The sequence below is a fragment of the Psammomys obesus genome, unplaced genomic scaffold (genome assembly GCF_907164565.1).
Source record: "Psammomys obesus unplaced genomic scaffold, mPsaObe1.curated_primary_1811, whole genome shotgun sequence".
Taxonomy (NCBI): Eukaryota; Metazoa; Chordata; class Mammalia; order Rodentia; family Muridae; genus Psammomys; species Psammomys obesus.
In genome coordinates this window covers 1353385-1368915 of record NW_026590598.1, presented here as the reverse complement: position 1 = coordinate 1368915, position 15531 = coordinate 1353385, and the positions used below count along the sequence as shown (strand labels likewise).

At 37.6% G+C, this 15531-nt stretch overlaps 1 protein-coding gene across 6 annotated transcripts in view; it reads right to left on the bottom strand.

Annotated features, from left to right (window-relative positions):
* The window catches only part of Shld2 (shieldin complex subunit 2), an 80686-nt gene that overhangs the window by 21300 nt on the left and 43855 nt on the right, over window positions 1-15531 (bottom strand). For all 6 annotated transcript variants that reach the window (XM_055607974.1, XM_055607975.1, XM_055607972.1 and 3 more), the window contains 3 exons: window positions 15401-15493; window positions 13160-14677; window positions 6774-6881 (listed from right to left, as the gene is read on the bottom strand). In XM_055607974.1, coding sequence (XP_055463949.1) covers window positions 6774-6881; window positions 13160-14672 — 1621 coding nt within the window. In that variant the 5' untranslated portion in view covers window positions 14673-14677; window positions 15401-15493. The remainder of the gene's footprint in view (window positions 1-6773; window positions 6882-13159; window positions 14678-15400; window positions 15494-15531) is intronic.

The window sequence follows — 15531 nt, the reverse complement described above, 5'->3', positions numbered from 1 at the left end:
GTACCCATAGAGTGTGTCAGATACGCTGGGATTGGATTTATATGTGTGCTGGGCCTCAAACCAGGACTTCTGTGCAAAATACATCATAGCCACTGAGCCGATTCTCCAGACCCTATTTGAAATTTTGTGGAGACAAACTTTACAACTTTACATATAATAAAATATACATATTTAGAAGCACTGACTGAACCCATAAGATGCTCAGCAGATAAAGGAATTAGCTTTCAAAACTGATGACCTGAGTTCTAATGCCAGGACTTACACGATGGAAGGAGAGAACCAACTCAGCTCTCAGAAGTGGTCTTCTGAATTCCACACAGGCATCCCATCCCCACAAACTAAATAAATAAATAAATATTTAAGAGTATGGATTAATGAGCTTTTCTGATCAAATTTAAATTCTCCTGAAGGAAAGGAAGATATGTTCATATACTTATGGCCAAAAGAAGATGTTATCCATATATATTTTGTTGACTTTTAGAAATCAAGAGTTTATAGACTAATTTATGATCCTTCTTTCTTTCTCCCATTAACATGATCATCTACCGCTCCTCCATCTGCTACACTAACATCTGATTGTTTACCCACTCACCAGAGGATCATGTGCTGTGTGACAGGCATTATATCAAGCGCTAAGGATACAGAGAAAAACTGCATCACAATCTCAACACAGAAAGAGTTATTGATTGACCTAGAGACAGACGGTGATAAACACTCAGGACAGAGTGTAAACTGAGGACAGGACTGATTCTTAGTCAATTGCTTACCTAGCAGCTGGGTGTCATTGGGCTCTATCCCCAGAACCATAAATGGTCAGGAAGAATAGAAGAAGGGGGAAGGGGAGCTAGGAAAAGGGAGAAACATTCCTGAAAGCAAAGACATAGAAAAAGAACTACTTAGAAGACATTGGGTAGACTCTCCCGGGAATAAACTGGAGAATGATGGGTAAAGCTATGAGAAGAGATGAGTAATTGCTAAAAATCTCTAGTACAACAGCAAGGCAGGAAATACACAGTCTATCTTAGAGGGATTAGTATGGTCTAGTGAGCTTCCTCCTCGAAAAGGGGGTGACTGGAATCATGCTTAGGACAAAAGCCCTCAGAAAATAGTTACTGCACTCTCAGTAACAGATATTTTAAAGAGAAAAAAGAGAGAGAGGAAGGGAACAAAAGCTGTATATGACAACAGCTGAGGAAGAACAGATGTCCTAGGAAAAGCCTTTGTTCTCAGCATTTAACTGGAGCATCAGCAAGACATTGGTTTAAGAACATCTCCGCAGTTTCAGAAGCTTGGATCTTGAGACCCTCAATGACTCACATTCCTGGGACACTCAGAGAAAATGTCATGAGACTAGACTCTGAATCCTGACCAGGAGAATACTTCTACATTGAAGGGAAGAAACATGGGATTAAGACTCCACAGCTCAGGCTGGAGAAATGGTTCAGTGGTTAAGAGAACTGTCTGCTCTTACAAAGAACTTGTGTTAAATTCCAGCACCTCATGGCAGCTCACACAGTCTGTAACTCCAGTTCCAGGGCCTTCGTCTGGCCTCCATCTGCACTTCATACATGCAGGCAAAATACTTATACATATAAAATAAAATATAAATATTGTAAAAAAGAAAAACTTTGTAGCTCAATGAAGGAAATAGGGCCAGAGACAGAGACTACAGGGTAACATGAACACAGGTTCCAAAAAACATTCAAACATGAAAAATGATAGCCCAGTAATGAGATCTGCATTCTCAACACAACTCCTGAATGACTACCCAGAAGTATGTAGGACCAGATTTGCAGCTTACCTGTAAAGACCCACCGACAGACCAGGATCTGTGACCCAATCTCAACCTAGAAAAGACTGCCTAGGCAAGAACAGCATGTCCATACTGACCCCAGAAGGACCACAAGAAGGGGTGACCAACCACTGACACCTCAACTATACCATAACCAGGCCTCACTGGAACATTAAGAATGCTTCCTTTGAAAAATACAGCAAATAAAAACATCAAATCCAAGGAATGAAATAACCCAGATGCAAAAATCTCAATGCAATAATATAATTATAAATATTACATGTATATACAAACAATGCAGCACAACTCCACCAAAAATCACCAATCCTCAAGTAATAGCCTCCAGGGAAAGTGAATCATATGAAACCCCAAACAAAGAAATCAAAAGGACGATTGATTATAAGTATGTTTAAAAGTCAAAGAAAAAATCCTGAATGAATCCCAAAACAAATACACACATACACGTGCACACATACACAGAGAGAGAGAGAGACAGAGAGAGAGAAAAAAGGAAGAGAACTTAATAGATAGAAAAGATAGATGAATCCCATAAACAGAACTACTGAGAGGAAAAACCAAACTGAAATACTAGAAATGAAATCACAGTAAGTTAAATAAAAAGCTCGGTGTAAGCTTCAAGCCTCACCAACAGAAAAGATAAGAGGACTGAATAAGCTTAAAGGCAAAGTAGAAAAATTTAAATATTCTAAAAAGAAGACAGATCTATCAGAGAAAGTAAGAATGACACTCTCAAGCCATCTGGGACTTTAAAAAGACCAACCCTAAGAATCATGGGCATTGGAAGAGAAAGTTTTCATTCTAAAGGCACAGAAAATATTTTCAACACAATCATACCAAAAAAAAATTTTTTTCACTCAGCCAGACACAGTGGCACACACCTGTAATCCCAGCAACCAGCGAGGGAGAGGCAGGTGGATCTCTGTGAGTTCAAGGCCAGCCTGGGCTACAAAGTGAGTCCAGGACAGCCAAGACTACACAGAGAACCTTGTCTCAAAAAGCCAAACAACAACGAATTTCATTCAATTATGTTTTGGAAAAGATGGCAATCCAAATACCAAAGGCATTTAGAACATTAAACAGACAAGCTCACCAAAGAACCTCCCTCATCATATTAAAATCAAACTACTGAATATATGGAACAAAGAAAGTATATTGAAAGTAGCAAGAGAAAAGTACAAAGCCACATATAAAGATAGACCCATTGAAATAACAGCATATTTCTCAACAGAAACTTACAAGAAAAAACTTTAAAATAAATTATGCATTTGTGTTTCCAGACTATTATACCCTCAACTATGTCATAATTGGAGAAAGAAGAAAAACTTCCCACAATAAAACCAGGCTAAAAGGAATTCATGACCACTAAGCCAGATCTACAAAAGATACTTGAAAAAATTATTTGGACTGAAGAAAAAGACACATGCACCAATAAAACCACAGAAAAGAACAAGCTATGCTTGAATAAGAGTAAGCAAGAGAAAAATAGGAACACACAAATCGCTGTACAATCAACAAACATAGCAGACTAACACTTTTCAGTAATAACTCTGAATGTAAATTGTTTCAACTTCCCAGTCAAGACACAGGATATAAAGGACAATTTCAATTATTCCTTGCTTTACATATGATTACTATAGCATAAAGCTAAAATAAGTAACAGGAGAAACCTTAGGACATACACAAATTCATGAAGATTAAACAATACACTACTGAATAGTGGACACTTTGTTAGATTTATTACTGTATGTTTGTACCATATTAATTTTGTAAAAAATTATTTTATTTAGTATTAGGTGTTGAATTCCAGAAATCCAACTGATTTTCATGTTTATATTTACATATAGTTACCATGATAAAATCTCCCGTTATTTCTCATAACTTTTAAGAAAGTCATTATAAGTCGTATCATTTACAAATAATGTTTTACTTCATTCTTTCTAATCTTTGTGTATCTTTTCTGTATTTTATCTCACTGGTTAATATTTCTGAAATAATGTTAAGAGTGATAGCAGTAGTATCCTACTCTAATACCCAAATCTTAAAAACAGATTTCTATTATATTTTCAATTTTGATGATTTTTTTTCCCTTGGGTTTTGTGGTGGTTTGAATAAGAATGTCCCCGTAATAAGTTCATATATTTGACTACACTCGGGTCTTTGTACTTGCACAACAAGCCTTTACCAACTGACGCATCTCCCTAGCCTAGTTTTGGACATTTCTTATTGAATTTATTCTCAAGTACCTTCCTGCTCACCACTACAGAGCAAGTTTCAGGACAGCCAGGCCTACTCAGAGAAACCTTGTCTGGGGGTGGGGGAACTCTAATCTATTAAGTTGTCTTATTTTGTAATTTTTCTCCTTAATTTCTGACTTAATATTATGAGTTTACACTTTTGGTTTCCATGACTTAGTTAATTGTCTTGCAAGTTTTCTGAGCTTAATTTTAGTCTTTAATTGTTATTTGTAGAAGTGTTTGGCTAAGAAATACTGATCTGTTAGCTGCTTTAAGCATACCTTCTGTGCTCCAATACATATCATGGCCATTACTTTGTAACTTTTATATCACTCCTTTAAATCCAAATTAGTTTTAAAAGTTTCAAAACTTAAAAAAAAAAAAAGATCTGTATTTGCTGTTGTTAAGGAATTCCAGTTTTATAGCACTTTTGTAAGCATGAATTTACATTCCTTCTTGATGGAGTCACTGGGTTTTTAACAATCTACTACAGAACTGATGTGTCTGAAGATGCAGCATGCTCTGTATGAACGTATTTGTATATACATCTACTCTATGAAGTTCATTACTTAGGTCATCTAGTTCTTCAGGGACGCCTTGTAGATCAGAGCTGTCTTGCGTCATTAGGGAATGACTCCTCAATCAGCTCCAGTACACATCGCTCAGAATGGATTATAAAAACAGTATGAGAGTAAAAGTTGACAAAGAAATAGAGAAACTGAAAAGGTGTTACTGGTATGAACCCTGCATTATCTATTGCTGTGGTGCTCGGGGTCAAAGCCAAGGTGGTGCACATGGCACCACAGTGCTCCAGACTGATTTTATTTATTTACTAAAATTTATTTTTATAAATATTTTATGTGATGCCATATAATGTTTCAATACATAACCACATCATAAAATGCTCAAATCAAGTTAAACTCACCTCTCTCCACATAAATTTCGTGTTTATTTACGGTGAAAACATTTCAAATACTTAACTCTAGCTTTATTACAGTATGTTACTATTATCTGTACCCACCCTACTGTCATATAACAGCTCACGTAATTTTTCTTACAGATATCCTAAAACATGGCAATAAAGCTGTAATATATCCCTACAAAGTATTTATTCTTTTATTTATTTTGCAGTCTTAGGGAACAATCCAGAGTCTCTAATTTTATCTACCTTTTTGGTAAGTATCATTGCCTAGACTGGCCTCACCTTTATATAATATTCTATATCAACTTCCCAGGTAGCTATGATTTCAAGCACGAGATACTCCACATGGTGTTTAACTATTAATTTACTTACTTACTTATTCTGATGTGCTAGAGATCAAACACAAAGCCTTGAATAAAGCAGGCAAGCCTTTTACCAGTGTGCTATCCCCAAACTATGGAAAGATTATAGAGTAGTATGAAAAATAGTTTGGTAATTTCTTCTTGTTTTTGCGTTGTTTGTTTGTTTGTTTTTCAAGACAGGGTTTCTCTATGTAATCCTGGCTGTCCTGGATCTTGCTATGTGGACCAAGCTGCCCTTGAACCCAAGAGATCTGCCTGCCTCAGGCTGCCAAGTACTGACATTAAAGCTGTGTGTCAGCATGGCCTGGCTGGAAATTTATTTTAAAACTATGTATGTATTTGGAATACAGCCCAGACATTGTACCCTAGAAATCTGTATCAAAAATATGAAGTTATACAAAAAATATATACTCTTAAAAACCTCAACTGAGAAATAACTCGAATATACTTCAACAAGTGAAAAATTAAGTAAACAATAGTAGATTCATATACCAGAATACTAGTCAATACTAAGAGAAATAATGTTTGCAATAGTCACAAAAACAAAAAGTTTTTCTCAGCAATGATAGGAAAAGATTTAAATTACATTTGTGTGACTATGTGTCCAATTGGACTTTTAATTATCTCAAAATATCTCAAAGATTCAAAGACCTGGAAATTACATGGGTAAGCTTCAGAATGTTTTCTCTTCTTTTTTTTTTTTTTTTTTTTTTGCCTACCTACACTTTTCTGCATACATGAACCACAGCATTCTCAGAGATAACTCATTAAATGTTACAAATCACCACTTTGCAGACTCCCTAAGAAAGAAATGAAACATGACCAATACTGTATGTAATTTACAACATGCAAGTTCATCTTTTTCTCTCTCTCTCTTCGTGGCACACAGCTGTCACCCAAGGCTGGCGGGGGGCCTGCTTACCTCTACCACAATCATCTTTTAAAGTTCTATTTTTACTTTTTCTTTAAGGGATGGGTATATAGCACAGGCTTAGCATTGATGGGGCCCTGTGTTCAATCCTAATACTGCAAAACATAAAATAAAAATATATGAGTTCCAATTTAATCTTACAAATGAAAATAGCTGTTTAAAAAAATTAAAAACACCTTTACTCAAATCTTTCCTAATATCTTTGTTTGCAGACTTACACTGTGGATTTACAATGAGGTAACAGTCCAGTAACCCCACCATAAATAAAAGCTATATTCAAAAATGTATTAAATATACCTAATCTACCATCTGTCCCCACTTGGCAACACAGCACAGTGTGAAGTCTCAGTGGTCCGCCTTATAACCAGCCATGACTCTCTGCCACTGGAGCATCACTAGTCCAGAAAAGATCAAAACCCAAAGTATTTTTATGCTGGTTTTGTACCATCTTAAAACCAAAAAGTCATAAATGGAAATACCCTAAGTTCAGGAAATTCAAAATACATCTTACGCTTTTCAGGCTGAACATATGAATAATTTCCAAGATTTAATAACTGACTGGTAAATGTTGATTGGAGTACTGTTTCACCAACCCACTGATCTTCATAAACAGTCACATCTAAAAATAAAACAAAACAAAAGCTGGTCACTGTCATAAACTCCTTTAGACTGTGGCTAACTTATTAAACACATAGTAATAGCTAAACATAGCAAAACATTACACATATATCTCACACACTAAGCAACTAAACTTCTGACAGGCTGAAAGAATTACCCAAAGGCACAAAATGATAAAACAGCAAATTTCATTTCTGAACCTAGACCTTTGCCTTCTGAGGCATAAGCAAGCCAGGAATTACCTAGTCTAAGGAAAGAGGAGGAAGTAGCATTCCCATTGCCTTCAGCTGAGCTTGCCTTTCCCATCCCAAACCCCACTGATTTTCCCAGCATGCAGCAGTAAGAATGATATCATACAAGGATGGTAGACCACAAGCATTAATGAAATACTGCAGCATTCCCCCTTTCTATCCAGAGGAAATCAAGCCCCAACACCATTAAAAACATGAAGAACTTCTTGGGTGGAACTTCATCACATGAACATAGTCAAGCCTGGATAATATGAAATATATGAACACTACTGAGAATTTGTGGCAGCAAGTTATACACATAGCAAACAAAGGAAAAGCTACACTCTTCCATTGGGCTGCCATCAATAACAAAATTGGTTTTTCCATTTCAAAAGGTGCTGCTGTGGATGAACTTGGAGGCGACCTGAATTCAACACTATTGCACTGGGCCATAAGACAAGGTCATTTACTCATGGCTGTACCAAAAAGGAAATATGGCATAAGTGCTTCGTTAATAGATTGAGAACCTTATAGATGTGTTCACTGGGCCACTTAGTTTGGGCATATATCATTGTGGAATAGCTAAGCAAAAAGACCAGATGTAGATATGATAGATCAGATTGAAGTAACCCCTTTGATGTAGGGAGTTTACAGAATATACATTATACATTCAACTACATGGCTTTTAATGTTTTAGTCATAGAGTGACAAACCATACAAACACTGAGCAGTACTACCAAATATCATAGGCATTGGTCTTCTGGAAGCCAGAGCTAATATTGATGCCCAGAATATCAAGAGTGTATCAGCATTTGACTTGTCAAAGAGGAAAAAGCATGTGGTTGATTGATCATTCACAAGCGGCAAGGCAAGCAAAAGTATACAACACGTTTTTCCTTAGAAAGCTCAAGCTAATTAGCAATTTTGTCAGAAAATGATGCTAAGTACCTCTTTCCTAGTTATCTGACTAGTTGGGCTTGTAGCAGGCTTAAATATTGATTCTTGTCGCATTAAAGAACTACTTCATGGTAGTTACAACTTTTTCAGTTTTTTGATCTTTCAGCCTTTTTGATGCACTGTCCCTTGGAATATACTTGGTAAACAATTTCTAAATGTTACATGTTGTTGTGACGGCATCTTAGGAAAGCATGTCAACTTTTTGCTTCATCTTCTATTCCGTGCCAATAGCGGTACACTATTCTACAATTCTGAAAATTTTTGAAAATCAGATCCAGGGATTATTAAAGCTAAAGAAGAACAAAAGAAAATGACAATAATTGAACTATATCAACAAGACACCTAGATTCCAGCATATTCTCCAATACCTCTCTGATTCAGAAACCAGGGAGTCACAAACACTGTGGTAGATCCAACTGCTGAAAGTGACTGTGTAGGTGTAGGCAGCTACAGACCCTTTATTTCTGCTTGTAATGATCTGCTAGGTGACTTATGGTTGCATTTCTTACTGAGGAGTTGTCATGCATCTGCTTCTATTGCTGATGAAGACCATAACTAAAAGCAAGGTAGGGGAAAAGGGTTTATTTACTCTTACAGCTTAGTTTTTCATTGAGGGAAGTCAGGGCAGAAACCTGGGAGCGGGAACTGAAACAGAAACCATAGAGGAATGCTACTTACTGGTTTGCTCCATAGCTTACTCTCCATTGCTTGCTCAGCCTGCTTTCTTATAGAGCACAGGGCCACCTGCTCAGGAATGGCACCATCCACAATGGCCTGGGTCCTCCCACATCAATCATCAATCAAGAAAATATCCCATAGGTTTATCTACAAGCCAGTCAGATAGGGGCATTCTCTCAACTGAGATTCTCTCTTCTCTGATGACTCTACCTTGTATTGACAAAAATATTACCCAACAGAGGACTTCACTGTGAAATACATTACATTATGGATGGATTTTATATATATTATATATATACATAATAATTTGAATATAATATTAAAATTATTCAAGCTACCAAATTCACCTTGGAATATGTATATACATATATGTATATGTGTGTGTGTGTGTGTGTGTGTGTTTGTGTGTGTGTGTGTATTTTTAAAGACAGGGTCTCTCTATGACATTCTAGCTGTCCTGTAACTCACTATGTAGACCAGGTTGGCCTTGAACTCAAGGATCTGCTTGCCTCTGCTTTCTATGTGCTACCACGACCAGCTCTTTTGAATATTTCCAAACAGCTTTTCATTTCATGCTGTATTACTCATATGTCAGATACACCAAATATCATGTTCAGGTATTGCTACAAGTGAAAGAATGATGGGCTAAGGATGTAACATAATGATAGAGTGTTTGCCTAGCAAAATGTGGCCCTAAGTTCTTATGGCAAAAACAAAACAAAATGGTTTTACCAGGCACGGTAGCATGCCTGTAATCCTATTACTGAGGAAGCAGAAGCAGGACAGCTGCCATGCATTTGAGGTCAGCTTAGGCTATAAGGTAAGACTCTGTCTCAAAAAATAAAAAGAAGGAAAAAATGGATGGATAGATGCTAAAAGATGTGGGCTTTTAACAGATATAACTTCAGGTTACACCATATTTTTAAGATTAGGGGAAAGGTAGTGATTCCATGGCAGTGTTGCCTCCAACAGTAATTACAGTGTGCATCAGTCCCTTGTGCTATGAATATACATGCATATATGGTAGTCTTTAATTTTTTTTATTATTTGTTTCCTTAAGCAGCATGCTAATCATACTCTGTAGATGTTGAAAGTGAAATACTTTAGAGTTAAGAAACATTCTCCATTGGAAAAGAAAAAGCTATAGATCCAAGATAGATAAAGAAAAATCATTTAGAAGTAATTAACACACCAACAGGTAAAAATAACCATGTGAGGGGTGGTCTGAGATGAGTTGGAGAGAAGTTATGAAGGTGGATATGACAGAAATATACTGTACATATGTACAAAGTTCTCAACTAACTCATGGGTAAGCTATAATTGTTGTACAAAGGTATCACAAGTAGTGTAAGACATTAACACTAGTGGCTCCCCAGCACCTAACCCGAAAAGGCTGGCACAGCTCTCACACCTTGTCATTCCAGAGCATGGGACTCCCATGTGTGAATGTGGCTCATCCCCAGCACCATCAGACAGAGAAGCCCAGACCTTCCGTGATATGACGCTCAGAATACCTGCTCTTCAGAAGACGAGAACATCGGAGAAATTTCAAGGAATTTTTAAACTCTGTGTTGGATTCATGAGGCATTAGGGGATAGGGTAGGACAAAACGTGCCTAGTCCTTGCCTCCAGGTTCTCTTTTGCCCGCTCACCTCTAAGGCCCAGCTCTTAGTTCCTTTCCCGCCATTTATTCCGTAAATACTAGGGCTTTCCAACACTGAATCGTAGGTCCTCTTCTTTTTAATTCTGGTAGTAGACACTCTTAGACAATTCAAATTTCTATCATCTTACTTCTGTTGCTAAAAGTCTATCATGTTCTATACAGAACATGTTCTAGAACTTATCTGTTACACAGAATTTTTCAATTCTGAGATCTCTATCAATAGCCAGAATGAGCTATTAAAGGTAAAGATATAATAATGCTCAGGTGAATGCTATCAACGAAAACTGAACGTCACTCATAAATTTCTATGTGAGCATAATTCACTACTTAAGACAATATAAAAGTATAGCTTTCTTTTCTCACAAATTTCCCATTTGTTCCACACAAAAGAAAATAATAAACAAACTAGATGTTTTCTTTCCTTTTTTGTTTGTTTTAGTTTTTTGCTGTTGTTGTTGAGAGGGTTGTTGGTTTTGTTTCATTTTGAGACAGGGTCTCACTATGTAGATTTGGCTGTCCTGGAACTTACTATGTAGACCAGGCTGGCCTCAAACTCACAGACATGCACCTGCTTCTGTCTCCTGAGTGCTGGACTTAAAGGTGTGTACCACTACACTCAGATATGTTTTTTTTTTTTTAAAGAAATAATGTAGCAACAACAACAAAAAGATACCTTTAAAAGGCATTCATAAAAGTAATCTATACTATAATAGAAAATGGTTAACTAAATTCCAGCAGTCATTTAATGTTACCAAGTTAAACAACTATATGGATGTTAGGAGACAAGAACGAGGTAGCAGGGCTAGAAAAGGCCTATAAGAAGATCACAGTAAATGATCTTGAGGTAAAATAGCCTTGATTAAAAGTAGCCACAACAAGTAACAGGACAGGAGCTTACCACAGAGGGCCTCTGAAAGACTCTACCTAGCAGTGTATCAAAGCAGATGCTGAGATTCATAACTAAACCTTCGGCAGAGTGCAGGGAATCATATGAAAGAAGGGGGAGTTAGTATGACCTAGAGAGGTCACGAACTCCACAAGGACCAAATAAGGCACAGGGGTGTTTTATGAGACTGTTTCTCCAACCAAGGACCATGTACGGCTATAACCTAGAACCCCTGCTCGGATGTAGCCCATGGTGGCTCAGTATCCAAATGGGTTCCCTAGTAAGGGAAACGGACTATTTCTGACATGAACTCAATGGCTGGCTCTTTGACACCCCACTCCCCCGTGAGGGAAGAGCAGCCCTGCTAAGCCAGAGGAGGACTTTGCAGCCAATCCTGAACATACCTGATAAACCAAGGTCAGATGAAAGGGGAGGAGGTCCTCTCCTATCAGTGGACTTGGAAAGGGGCAGGGAGGAGATGATGGAGGGAGGGTGAGATTGGGAGGGAATGAGGGAGCCAGATACAGCTGGGATACAGTTAATAAACTGTAACTAATATTAAAAAATAAAATAAACTATAATAAAAAAGAAAAAAGTGGACACAATATTATTTTCCAAAGAAAGAGTTCTTATAGTATGTTTTCAATTTGTAAATAGCTCTACAATTGGGAAGCCATGTAACAGCCAAAAGGAGTTAGATACACTAACTACAACAATAGTATAACAACACATAAAAAGTGTCATGAGGCTATATTACTTCTGTTTGTTATAATCCTGTGTTTATATTCCACTAAAGACTGTTCCTAACAATACAAAGAAAATATACCAAGACACATTAGCTAAAGGTCTTGCACTCCCTGCAAACAATTCAGTGTATAGTGAACATACTGCAATTTTCATTTTCTCAGCTGAGGCTAACAGAGCATGGCTCCATCACATCCTTTCTTAGCTAGGTTAGTAAGATTAACTAACTTCTTCCTAGCTTAATTAGATGTGTATTGGTTTTACTTTATATTTTGTTTGGATCCCCAGCACCCAAGTAAATGCCAGGCCCATGGCAGCCACCTGTGCTCCCAGAATGAAAGAGGCCAAGACACAGGATCCTTAGATCAAGTTGTCTATCTAGACTAGTAGAATTAGTGATCTCTGAGGTCAAGTGACCCTGACTTAATAGAAGCCATCAAGAAAATCCCCTGATCATCAACCTTTGGCCTCCACATGCATGTGCACAGCCTGCACATGTGCCCATAAATCTGCAAACACACAAGTACCCACACACACACAAAATAACAAAAGCAAAATGTGGCAGCATATGCCTGTAATTCCAACATTTGGCAAGTAGTCAGGAATATAAAGAATGCAAGGAAGGTAATCCTCTGCTGAATATAACAGCAAATTCAAGGCCAGCCAGGGCCACACAAAACTCTGTCACAAAACAAGAACAAGAAATAAAGGCCATCAACCACTGTGTCTGTTCCTTCAATAAGAGTTTAATGTACACAGCACTACTGGAGTGAAATAGCAGAAATATTGCCCTTTCATAATAATACTGCTAATAAAGTAAGAGTTAATAAGACATGTATAAACACAGCTACGAGACAGCAAAAAAAGAGTCCAGCACAGGACTCCAACTGACACATGATGGAGGACTGTGACAACTAACCAGGGAAGGCTTCTTGAAGGAGAAAATGAATGGGGAGGCAGCACAGAACGAAGAAGGAAACTAAAGCCCCCAGGGATACTGCAAGTAGATCAAGACACATATTACAAGGGGGTCAGTCACACCCAGGGAAGACAAATGGCAAAAAACGACAGAGGAAACCAAGCTTTAAAACAAGCTACCGCTATACCTTTGATGACTTTACCTGTGAGTAAAATTATATCTCCAAGAAACACTGTAAGTGCCCAAAATGCTGCAGTCCTCCACAGAACAACCCTCTTCTTAATTTCTGATTGATCAGTTACTACAATTGTTGCTAATGGCACTTTAGAGCCAGAGTTTGGTCCAGATTTTATGTTTATTTCCTTCACATGACATGGGGTTAGCACCATGACTAAGCAATTATACTTCTGACTTGTAGAATCACAGTTTTTTATTAATGATATATTTTTTAAGTTCTTCAATTCGGACATGATCCCCTGGGGCATTGCTTTGGCTGACTCTCTTGTATTAGAATCAGTCCTTGGCTTCTTAGACACATGATGGACTTCAGAAAGAGCTTTAGAATGATGGGCACTGTCTTTAGAGGGCCAGCTCCTTTTAGCAGCACTTCGGTGGAAGGTTCTTAGTTGGGAACACAGCATTCCTGAGCTGTACAACTCAACGCATACCTCATTTGGTGGCAGGTTTTCTTCATTACTGAAAAGTTCTTGAGAGCTTATATTTTCTTCAAGACTTTTTCCAGGGTTTATGTGAACATGACTACTTTCTGATTCAGGACAAACAGGACTAAAAAGTTCCAGGGAATATGCTTGGCTTTGCGCATCTTCAGATTCTTCTTCAAATTCTTCACTAGGCTTAATAAAATTACCTTCAGTTGGTCTTACTCCCTGCCTTCCTGTTGGTTCTGTCTCCATGTTTACAGTCCTTTTATTGATACAGTCTTGACCTTTACCATTCCCTTGAGCTAGAAAAGCACACTGGCTAGAGGTCATTATACTGAGAAATTCAGTGTCAGTAGATATTTCCTGGTCTGAGACCTTCCTAACTGCTCCCTCAGATTCTGATTCACAGTGTGTGTCAGAGGAAACGATCTCCTGACTTTGTGTTTCATGATGTGCTGTTGGCACAGGCTTTGTCCTCACAGCTTCTGGCCTTATGTTAATGTATTCAGTACTATAGTCCAAATCCAGTCCAGCCACACACTTACAATCTAACTGACACACATCCGTCTGAAAGTTCTCAACCCGGGCATTTGAGTGATCTTTACACTGCTCATCTATAATTTTCTTATTTTCACACTGAAGCTTTTGATACTTTTCTTCTTCATGTAAACACTGAACTCTGTCCTCATATCCACATATTGGCACATTAGTCACATCATTCAGGTTAGTCTTCTGTAATCTTACACTCTGTGTTTCAGAAGCAGAATATGTAGAGCCTTCTTTCACCTGAGCAGACCTACTCACGTAAGTTGGTAAAAGGTGGCCACTAAGAAGGTCTGGAGGGCCGAGAGCTTCTGAGACTTGACAGTCTTCCAGATTTTTAAGCTCCTGGTTTTCAGCCTTCAGATACAAAGAATGTTGTTTGTAAAAAAGTTGGACTTTTTCCCAGGCATTGGCAGTGGACATTGAGGAAGTCGTTTGCTGTGATATTGTCATTTTCAGTGGAGCAACTGGAGCACCCCAAAAAATGTGAACTTGAGATTCTCGACTCATAATTTCTGATAAAAATAAAAATTTCAAAATTAACTTATTAGTCTTTCTTCCTTTCCTTTCCTTTTTTTTCCCTTTCCTTTTCTTTTTCCTTTCTTTCTTTTCCTTTCCTTTCCTTCTTTCTTTTGGTTTTTGAGCAAGGTTTATCTGTGTAGCCTTGGCTGTCCTGGACTTACTGGAACCTCTGCCTCCCTGGGTGCTGGGATTACACATGAGCACCACCTCACCCAGCTACTACCGTATTCCTGTATCTGATAAAATAACAATTAATCATAATAATAATCAAAATAATCATAATTGTTTTGGTATGCTATTCAATTATAAAATTAGTAACACAAAATTATAAGAAAATCAAATTGGTTATAAGAAAGTCTTCAGTTAAAGACTGAGAAAAGGGCCAGCAAGATGGCTCAGTGAGCAAAGCACTTACTACGTAAGCCTGGCCACCTGAGTTCAGTCCCTTGAAACCCAGGTGGAAGGAGAGAAGTGACTCTCAAAGTTGCCCTCTGCCCTCTACACCCACACCATGGCACACCTAGGCCTACACTCACATATAGATAACACACATACAAATAGTAATCGATTTTAATTTTAAAATACTCAGAGAACAAAGCTAAACATCAAACAAGTATGTTTTTAGAATGTTGATTTCTTGTGCTATAAAATCCTGCCCCATTTAAACAACAATTTAGTTTTAAAGAATAGGCATTTATCTAATTGTATTACATTACCTTTATATATCCATCTTCTTCATTCCATAGTTCTCTCAGTAAGTTTTGGTCCTCCTTTGAACTCAATCTCAAAACCAAAATACAAGGCTCAAACTGAAAGGCAAAGAATAAGATTTTTTTTTCTTTTTTTT